We start from the raw sequence: 10,939 nt of genomic DNA, 5'->3' as shown, positions 1-10,939 counted from the left end.
AGAGGGCCTTAAAACTGATAGAGATGTCTTAAGAGGTGGTAAATGCCATTATTAAATTTATCAGTAATGAAATTTCCTTCATTCTTTTTCCAACATTTATAAAACCACTTTAAATTAATAATATCACTGCATCAATTTTTTATAGCCCATTATATAATTATTACCACATATAGTTAAATTGGAAAATTATAAATGCCCTGTTCCTTTTGTTCCCAAAAACTATGTAAAATTTCATTAAGCACTCTTGTTGCTTCAAGCTTTTTTTGTATATGTTATGTCTAAAAAAATAATTAAAATTACAAAGTCTTCCTCTTGTATGCAGTATTCTCACTCAAGGTGCTAATATTTTTTTAAGTAAAAATTATCTGTTATCCCAATTATTTTTCTGAGATAAAGCAGGCATTTGATTAAAATGGAAACTGATGTATTAGATCACTTACAGAGTCTGTGGAAACACTAAATTATTGTTCACCTCCTACTTAATCAGGGCTTGGAGTGTGATACATGTGTAAAAGGGAGCGTGTAAAATGACAGCTTGAAAATCAACCAAATGAAGAGCATTTTGGATCTTTGTGGAGAAAAATATATCCGAGAAAAAGTACACTATGGAAGGCAGTGCTGAGGACAAGAAAACTTTTATAATTATGAACTTTATTTTTATTTACTATGCCAACATTTTCAGGAGACTTTACATCCAGTTTTTATAACTCATTTTACAAGCAAATTCTAATATACAGTATTTACTCTGGTTTTTAAAATCAGTGGGGAAAACAATACTGCAGGTATTAAAGACTGTGGTGTTTTTGTTTTTAGTTAGTAATGACTTAAGAGACTTTAAATTCGTAGGGTCGGTATTATTTTGTTATGGTGACGCTCTAATGAGGAGAAAGTGGGTAGCTTTTCCCCAACACAGTTAAAATATATGTATCTTTAATTAATAGCATAGTTGTAGATTGGCACCCACCATCGTAATCATTTATCCAAGTGTATTCTTTCAAATTGCTGCAGCAGAAAAATTGAAGGGAGGTGTGGAAAGAAAATTAGAAAATATAATTCAAGCATCAGAACTAAGAAAAATAGCAAGGCCATCATCCTCAAGGAAAAACATCAGGTATTTGTATTACAGCTATAATTAATTTTCAAATGTGTGCATAGGCATGCAAACATAACCACCTGAACTAATGTATAAACACGAAAACTACTGTGTAAGAGAGGAGTAAACGGAAACTATGCTGCAGTCTTACTGAACTTCATTGCAAGCCTAGTTGGTGACTCCAAATTACATTGTCAGTGCCCCAGAGACCAGGAAACCATCATGACAACTCTGCTCAGAAATGAAAAGTGCACTTCTGTGTCTGTAACAACCATCTATAGGAAGACCAGAAGTGACAGCTATGGGGGGGGGGGCGGGGGGCGGATGATCATGTTCTCTTTGACACACTGAGTAAAATACTTAAGGGTACCATGAAACATTCAAAGAACTTAGTGCTTTAATGAGTAAAGTGACATGCTGAGGATATAATTCTGTGAAAGGCTGTACTTCAAACAGCAACAATTATAGAGAAATTCATTTCAACAACAAAGCCACGCCCAAGAGGCATTTCGATATTTCAGGCACAACTCCAAGCAATTAAGCTTATTTAAAGTGCAAATCTGATACTTTCTCTCATTATTCAGATTTTTACTTGTTAAAATACTTACTAAGTTCCCTAACATCTATATAAATACAATGAACAGTAGTCTATATGCCTGAAAATATTGCACAAATTAAAATGAGACTCCAAAAGAAAAATGCTAGAGGGTCTCAGTTATTAGAAACATTCTAAATGATATAACTATATAATCCTTTGTTTAATGCCTTAAAATCATCTGCACCTGTACTGATTAACTCCTTAGGCCAAGCCTTCTCTAAAGAATTTGATATACATCCACTCCATCAACAGCCGAATGTCTAATTCTACATGCTCTATTACTTTTCTCATTCACAAATGTGAAACTTAACCAACCCCCACAAAACTTTTTCTTCAGGATTTACAATTCATATACTGCAGCCATCTTCACCGAAATCACAAGAACTCAGAAAAAAAGTGATCTGAGTTCCCGTAGAGGAGGATTTGGCACAGAGTTGACTTATAGAAGCACTAAACAGAGATCAAGCCAAATCTGAGAGTGATCCCTGATTATTCAGGTGAGTTACATCCTCACCTCATTTCTGACTTAATTACTATGGAGCAGTTTTTAAAGAAATATTCATGCAGTTTTTAAAAGCAAACTGCAGGCAAAACTTGTTTTGTACAAGCATCCTAGATTTTTTTCTATTAAATATATTATCCTTCATAATTATATTGCTGAGCCAAGACTGAGGCTCAACAAAAGCACAGAGAAGTTAATAAACTCATGGGTTAATATTTCTGTAAATTCATCAGGGAGAAAAAATAGAGCAGGAAAAAGACTGGAATAAACAAATTGCAGGAGTCAACATTTTTATATAACAAAGATATTTCCCTCAGACTAGGGGGTCAAAAATAAATAAAAAGCTTTGAATTTTTCCATTAAAGGACTACTTGTAAATAATGTTTCACAAGAGTCTACACCAACTTCTAAATAAACCAAAACCAATTCGTCAATGTTTACTTTAGGAAAATATAGTGTGATAACATTCCATTTGCAATATATGAGATCAGTTTTCTTTCTTCTTCAAGATGACACACCATATGTACCCACTTACAGCTGCCAGCCATCACTTCTCGTCTCTATGAACAAAGAATAGCTTTGCTGATATATCTGAGTACTTTACACTAACAATATCTGGACTATGTGAAAATCTTTCTGAACTTTAGTGCTTCTCTGTTGAATGAGACTATGGTACTAGATTTCTGTTGCTCACTTGTTACCAAATCCAAGAATGGTTTTTGTATCCAGTGAATGGCAAATTCACTCGAATGGTCTTCTGGTAGGTAAGGGAAGAGTACATCAAAATGACAGTAAACAGCTCTTCCGAAATTTCCACTAAAGCACTTGCTGTTGTTTTTCTTAAAAGGGGCAATTTCACCAGTGTACATTTTTAAAATGAAATCCCTGGAACTTTGAGTGACTTTTTGGTCATAATCCCTTATCAGCTGATCACAACAAAAATTGACTTTGTAAAAGGCTATCTGAAAAACATTAATTCTAATTAAAGCAGCAACAGGTGAACAGCCTAAAGATGACATGATTTGGGAGAACAGAGGGCAAATTTACTGAACCATCTGATGAGTGGCCTGCAGCATGATTGGGTTGGTGTATATGGTTCCTTGGCGGTTCCTCAGCTACCTTCCTGGAACATTAGGATAGCTTTTAATACCTTTTAGTAAAACACAATGTCCCTCTCCAATTCTATTTTTTATCCCAAATCTACTTCTCAAGAAACTGCCAAACACACTAACATAAAAGGGAAACCTGGAAAACTCAGAAAAACAAAACTACTAAGAATTCCAGCTTTCTCAAGATAGTCTTACTTAAGTTTATAATTATTCTCAAAATATTTTAACTGTTTTGCTATAGAAAATAGTTTCAGTCCCTATTCTGTGGGGTATTTATAGCTCATCAAAAGTTTGTGCAAACATTTCAAGTCCATTATTCCAGTCTTCAGATATTAGCAGAAAGTCAATAAATATAAATATTATAATAAAGACTTAATTTAAAATATAAGCTGTGGAACCTTAAAACAGCTATCATGGATCCATAAGCCTACAGGGTTCAAAACAATTACCAGCAAAACTCTAGCACCAACAACACATGTTACAAAATGAATACATCTTTAGGTACAGGCTTCAAGATGTAACCCAAGCTTTCCAAAATTTATGGAGTAGCAAAAACAAATACAAATGGGGTGGGAGGGTGTGTGTGCGTGTGTGTGTGTGCGCGCACGCGCGTGTGCACTCACACACATGCAAAACAAGATGCTAAAGCAACATATAATTGGTTTTTATATCACATGAAACATTTTTATGTTTCTTTATGTGGTAAATAAATAAATACTGAGACTAACTGGCTGATCCTAGCAAGGAAAAATAAAACTTACATAGACTTCCCATTAAAAGCCTGATCTCTTTTATTCATCACAAAGCTTTTGCATAGACCTTTTGAATACACAAAGCACTGGCCAGAATTTTACTTACAGTCTACCATCTTCAATTATCACCATATCTTCAGTTAAAACAGTAACCATATTCACAGGAGGGACAAGTGAAAAAGGGTGAGGCTCTAAGAACCACATTTAATACAGACCTTAAAAGGACTAAATGAACAAAGCACTTTTCTTGCCTGCTAAGTGGAATTTTATGAACTTTCTGATGTGCAGAAGGATGGATAACATGATTAGAGCCTTCTGTAGGTCTCTGAAATGGGTAAGCAAACTTTTGTGTTTACCTGAGACAAATATGCTCAAATGCTGTGTACTTCAACCAGGATATAAAATGGAAGAGCCAAACTATTAGAAGCTTCCACATTTTAATTTTAAGATTTGCAAGCTTTCAATGAAACCTCCATCATGGTAGCAAACTGCACATAAAGCTATTACAGAACAGATTGTTTTTTTAAAAAACAAATTGGCAGGTGATGGCTGTGCACTTAATGTATCTTTGGTTTAGGAAGACGGGAGTATCGATTAGAAGCCAAACAATCCCCAGAATTCAAATTACCGTTCAGATTCTGCATGATTTCTTTTCTTCTTGTTAGAGGCCTTGGGATGCTTGTCTTGGCCTGGAAGTTTTGAGGCTCTAGTTGGGAGCTGCTTATTTGTTTTTGTCTGAAAGAGCCAGAAGGGGGACGGAGCTTAGATGCTTTTGGATTTGGATTGCTTGCAAGATTTGTTTGACTAGATGTTGGCTGAAGTTTTGATGAATTCCATGGTGTGATTATTGGTGACTTTTTATAAGTGGGAGTCCTACTTGGAGATGATTCAGAAACTGGAGGAGGTACCAAAGAATTTGAGATGGATGGCTTAAAAAGCGGTAAGGACTTGGGCTGGGATGTGTAGCCCTCCAGTGAAGACTGATTTCTTCCAACTCTCTTAGTATGGTCTACTGTACTTGACTGGGGAAGCGTCTGAAGAGAAGTAGGTACAAATTGCATGTCACTGATTTGATTATTTGCCGAATGATAAGGCTCTTGAGCATTCGTGGTCATGTTCAAGTTTGCTTCAGAAGATGTATTCTTAGCCACATCCTCAGCGAATTGTGGGCTTGAAGAAAAAGGCCGGTCTTCCAGACCATAGCTGCTTTCTTGTTGTAAGCCATGTGTAAAGCTTTCATCCAGATGTGCAACACCCTGCTGTATGTTCTGGATTGTGCATTCACTGTGGGCCTCGATATGTTGCGGCTTTATTAGTTTTCCCTGGGCGTGGTCTGTGGGTCTGGGAAGGCTGCTGGAAGGCTGTAGTACTTGAGGCTATTAAAATTAAAAACAACATTAAGCAACAATTCATTTTACAAATGCCACCCAGAAGTTATATAAGTTCCAATTAAGCTGTGTTGATACTTATGTTTTAATATGAAAAGTATGTGGGTTTTTTTAATAAAAAAATAAACTGCAATATTCAAGTGAATTCATGAGACACATATAAGAGTGATAATGCAAACAAAAAATGATACAGGCAGTAAACACTAAACAAGATTCGAAATAAACAGGGGAAAAGAAAAATCTTAAAGTACTTATTTATTGTAGAAAAAAGATTTCCTGCCTTGATTCATTTTTTAAAACTTTATATGTAAGATAGCTTGATAGAATGATTTCTATAGCACTTTGATTTAATCTTCAAAAAGCACAGATAAAAACTGTGATCATTCAGAATATTACCCATTTTAAATACTTTTTTTTTTTAAAGGAAAGATGTATAACATTTTATCACACTTGGCTAGAGAAAGTATTAATTTAAAAGTGTCAAAGGTGCTGTACTTCTATCAAGAAGTAAATTACCAGCAGATAAACAAGGCTTAGATTGATTATATTCTCCCTTGATGTGAAATTCTAATTACTCAAAAATAGGTCAAAACATTTAGCTAATACTAACCTACCTTTAACATTCTTGTTGAAAAGTTTCAGAATAAAATGTTTTCACAGCTTATTTGTTCTGTCTCACTGCCATATGAGGGATCAACTAAGGTTTTGGTAAATGGAAAACAGTTACCCTGCCCAAGAGTGAACATTCATTTAAGATTTAAAATAATCAGCTTTTCTGAATAACAACTGAGAGTAAAACGAGTGTGAAATTACCTGTAACTTGAACTAAAGCTGAGAAGCCTATAATAACAAAATTCTTCAGGCCAGTGTGCCTCACACACACTTCTCTGGAGCTCACTGTGTGATTATATTCTATATAAATCAGAGGAAACATGCAACTTCTATTACTCTTAGGTAGTCGGTAAAGAAATATGAACCTTAAAGTTATCTTTCAATGGCCCAGATAGTAGAGTATATGGGGCAGAGCCTACTGGTCATGTCCTATTACAGGGGAGGTTGTTATCAATGTATAAACACAAATACACATAATTTTCTATTAAATAATGTGGGCCGAAAATATAAAAATGTTTGCCAAAGGGCTTTGAAACACAGACTTTTTTAGAGGGTCAGCTTTTACTAATAAAATAACTTTTTTTTTGCTACACTAATCCACAAATCAATCTACGCAGTATCTCTAATTTCTCCAACAAAAGGGGCAAATCTATTTATACTGCATCATTCATGTTTTGTCACTTTTTCACCTCCTTGACCAGTACTAATTATGGCTGCTGCGGCCAGGAGTCAGGCCAATTATGGCAGGGTTAAGATGACTGAGAGCAAAATTTAACGACTTGTAGAGGGATGGCTGGCCAGGACGGTATATGGTCAACTGGCTATTCAAAAAAATAGTAAAATCAAGACAATGACTACTCAAAATTCATATAGAGTATGTTACATTAACTCTTATTTTAGAATATTTAAAACAAATAAGCCATCTCAGTTTCTGCTTCAAGCTAAATGTTCTAAACTTTAAAGTCCAGTGGGCATTTTCACAATAAATCACCACAGAGATGAATAAACTGTCCTTCAAGAAGGAAGGTACTAAAATCACTAGGTAATGACAATCAGCTGGGATTCCCTAGAAAAAAAGGACAGTGCCAAAGTGATCATACGTTTTAGAAAGATTAATAAAAATATAGAGCAGGACCATATTAAGCAAACCAAAAACTACTAAAAGGAAAAAAAGCAACCAAAGGGAAAGGTGCAGCACCAAATGGTTGATTGAAATGGGGATTTACTTTCCCTTTTCCTATCTTTTCAAAACCTTCAAAAATATCAAAAGATACTCTAATCTTGAATAAAAAAAATCATAAAGCAACTTAAGACCTTTGAAAATATAACAATTTAAAATGACTTTATTGTAATATGCCTATTGGTAGTAAGAAAAAAAGGTATCAACACGTGCTATCAGTTCAAAGCATAAAAAGGTATGATTTCCTAATTAAGTAATAAACTTATCATTAAGATAACCAAACCTCCAGAAAAGGGGCACTGTGAACTGTAGATAAATTATCCATTTGCACTGATTATAGTAGTCCCCTCTTATCTGCAGGAATATGTTCCAAAACCTCCAGTGGATGCCTGAAACCGCAGATAGTAATGAACCCTATATTTACTATGTTTTTCCCTATACATACATACCTATGATAAAGTTTAATTTATAAATTGGGCACAGTAAGAGATTAACAACAATTACTACTAATAAAAGAGAACAATTATAACAATAACTATAATAAAAGTTATGTGAATGTGGTCTCTCTCAAAATACCTTATTGTACTGTGTTCACCCTTCTTCTTATGATGTGAGATGATGAAAGGCCTACATAATGAGGTGAATGATGTAGGAGTTGTGACACAGCATTAAGACTACTATTGATCTTCTGACAATATGTCAAAAGGACAATCATCTGCTTCCAGGTGGCAGTCAACAGCAGGTAACCAAAACCACAGAAAGCAAAACCGTGGATAAGGCTGGGGGGACTACTGTCCTTTTATTACCCAACTGACTCCTGCTTATCAGAGAACTAAATGGAAGTACAGCAGGAAGATGTGCTGCATGTATTAAATGCAATAAAGCTCCATATCAAGTATTAAAGAATTAGGAAATAATCAGGTTTTAATTTTTTTATTTTTTAAAAATTTTATTTATTTACTTGAGAAAGGGAGAGAGCACACGCAGGGGGAGTGGGAGGCAGAGGCAGAGGGGGAAGCAGACTCCCCGCTGAGCAGAGAGCCTGACGGGGCTTGATCCCAGGACCTTGGGATCATGACCTGAGCCAAAGGCAGACACTCAACCGCCTGAGCCACCCAGGCGCCCCATAATCAGGTTTTTAAAAATAATAAAATTTTGAGTCTTCTCAGAGGAGTTAGGTTGAACAATTATATAAAAGATGCCTATCACTTAACTACAGTGAATAAATGAGTGGTTTCTAAGTGCTTTATAAATAATGCAGATTTTGCATTTTTATTGAAAGTTAATTTTAGTGGTGTGAGCTAATTTCCCTATCCCCAAATAAATGTCCTGTTTTATTATTTATTTGGAAACTAGTTTTGAAATCAATTCTATTACCATAAGAAAAAAGTCTCTCAAAGAAGATGAAGAAATGACTACAGTAGTGAGGACCAAGAAAATGACTTCTCCTAAAGGTGGATGACTGTGTAGAATTGGATGCCCATGAAGGACTGAATTGTCATTAGTTACCTGCTGGCGAGTTAAACAACAAGCTGCCTCTTAACCTCTAGTAAACAAAGCAAAGATGGGTTTGGATAGCTTGTTGCTTGCAGCACTATTTCCTCCAAATTCTAAGCACTCAACTGTATTAAGGCAAGATATTAACAATTCTTCCTGCCCACATTTATTACTGCTTCTATGCCCTCAGACACCTTTAGAATGAATTCCAAAGAAATAAATAAAAAAGACTCCATATTCTCACCGTAATAAGACTAATAGGAAGGAACATCAAAGACCATTTTTTTTAAAGGTCTACAATATATCATGCATTGTACTAGGTATAGAAAAATAGGGAGCTGAATTACAATGCTGTTCCTATGGAACCTAGAGTTCTAGCGAGGGAGATAGGTAAACAAATGACGAGACCATGTCTCAAGCATAACAACATAGGAGAACAAAAAGAAAAAATATGCCTGATTATAGAGGTCATAGAAAGCATCCAAGAATCACAAACATCTGAACTGAGTTTTAAGATGAGTTAAGAGTTTGCCAAATAGACAAGAAGGGAAGAACATTCAGGGTAGAGCACCAGTTCATGCTAAGCACAAAGGCAAAAAAAGAATATGGTATGTTCTAGTAACTTCAAACTGTTAGACTGAATTTGGAGATCACAGTGTTGGTGGGAAAGCATAGGCAAAGGGCCAGCTCATAAATAAACTCATATCAGGTTAAGTGGTTCGACTTTATGCAACAGATGATGGCAGATAAATTTTAAACAGGAATTCTAAGATCCAATGCATATTTTACAATGTTATTTTGGTGGAATTAGTGAAGAACGTACAGGAAGGGTGATTATAAGCAGAATAGCCAGGCAGTATGCTATTGCTAATAACCCAGATGATAAATTATAAGGGTCTAAAATTAATATACTGAAAGAAAAACTGGAAAGGATTGAAAGAGATTTTTTTAATGGTGGTTAGGTAAGCAGCTGTTTGGAAGGAATTCAAGATGAGTTACAGGTTTCTTGCTTTGGAGATGGATGATGAGGTACTAATCTGTATCCAAAAAAGTTGCCCACCAGCCCATTCATTTCATAGCCTAGCAGCCCAAAAGACTCAGAGGGCAAAAGGAATCCCACCACCTACTGGGGGGTGGGGCAGACTTCTGGAAATATCCTGTAGTCACAAGTAAGTAGAGCTTTAGTACTCCATCCTTGCAACTTACAGAATGGTTAGTTACTGAAGTTTCAAAATGTGGACACATCCCCAGATTTGAAGAACTAAGTTCTTCTAACTAGACTCAGTGATTTCATGTCTTACTTTATTTAGTTAGATACAAATACCTCAGCGCACCATTCTGAGAATTCTCAGAAACAATGGTTACAGGTATCAAGGTCAAGGGAGCCAGGGGCACACTGGGTAACTGTGCAGGGGCTTGGTAGGATCTTCAAAGATAATCTTAAATGTCTATTTTGGGCTGCTTACAAAGATAACCAGAGACATGGGCTCCTTACAGGAGTGTACCATGCTTTATTTGTTGTTGTAGTTGGTATGCCTAGTATTTGGCACATAGTAGGGATTAAATATATATTTTCTAGATAAATTAATAAATAAATGAAATTAGTAAGTGGTGTATTACAAAATTGCTTCTTTGGTAATAAATAATCAAAATGATACTTCCCTCTTAGGTCAGTGATACAGCACTAATAACCAAATAAAAACAAGTTTAAAAAATAACACTGATGAAAAAGAAATCTTGTAACAGGAAAAAAAAGTCTTCTCTAAATAAGTTTGGGGTTAGCATAATGATTAATGTTTAGAAGGGCAGCAGGAAGAATTGTAAGTTAACTAGAACATAGCACCTCCCATGACCTACTAGCTAAGCTACAAATATTTTTTACCTGAAGATCGATATTTCTGGATGAAATAAGTTGGAACACTGTCTTAACAAACATTCAACTATTTTCCATTTCTAATCCTAATAATTAAATATGATTATACATGTAAAACACGTAGCATAGGACCTCCTAGTCATCCAAAGTGCTCAATAAATGTCACCTATGATTATTAAAAGGTGTGAGAATGAAGAATTCAACCCATGGTCCTTTTGTAACTGGGTTTTGAAAAAAAGGGGCAAGTTTTATAGCAGTATAATAAACTAGTTGCTATAGAATAAGAGCTTTCTAGGCTTCAAATAAGTATTTCAGTAATGTCAGTTAGATCTTAA

The 10,939-nt window shown here is 35.2% G+C and overlaps 1 protein-coding gene across 9 annotated transcripts in view; it reads right to left on the bottom strand.

The window, feature by feature from the left end:
* Positions 1-631: 631 nt before the first annotated feature.
* The window catches only part of CCSER2 (coiled-coil serine rich protein 2), a 149,795-nt gene continuing 139,487 nt past the window's right edge, over positions 632-10,939 (bottom strand). For 4 of the 9 annotated variants that reach the window (XM_035023182.1, XM_035023184.1, XM_035023187.1 and 1 more), the window contains one exon: positions 4,837-5,430. In XM_035023182.1, the coding sequence (XP_034879073.1) occupies positions 5,367-5,430 (64 nt within the window). In that variant the 3' untranslated portion in view covers positions 4,837-5,366. Of the gene's footprint in view, positions 5,431-6,255; positions 6,355-10,939 lie in introns of all 9 variants that reach the window. The other 5 variants (XM_035023162.1, XM_035023196.1, XM_035023198.1 and 2 more) reach the window with 2 other exon arrangements.

Source organism: Mirounga leonina, unplaced genomic scaffold (genome assembly GCF_011800145.1).
Source record: "Mirounga leonina isolate KUSES-001 unplaced genomic scaffold, KU_Mleo_1.0 Mir_114, whole genome shotgun sequence".
Classification (NCBI taxonomy): domain Eukaryota; kingdom Metazoa; phylum Chordata; class Mammalia; order Carnivora; family Phocidae; genus Mirounga; species Mirounga leonina.
This window is presented reverse-complemented; position numbering and strand designations above follow the sequence as displayed.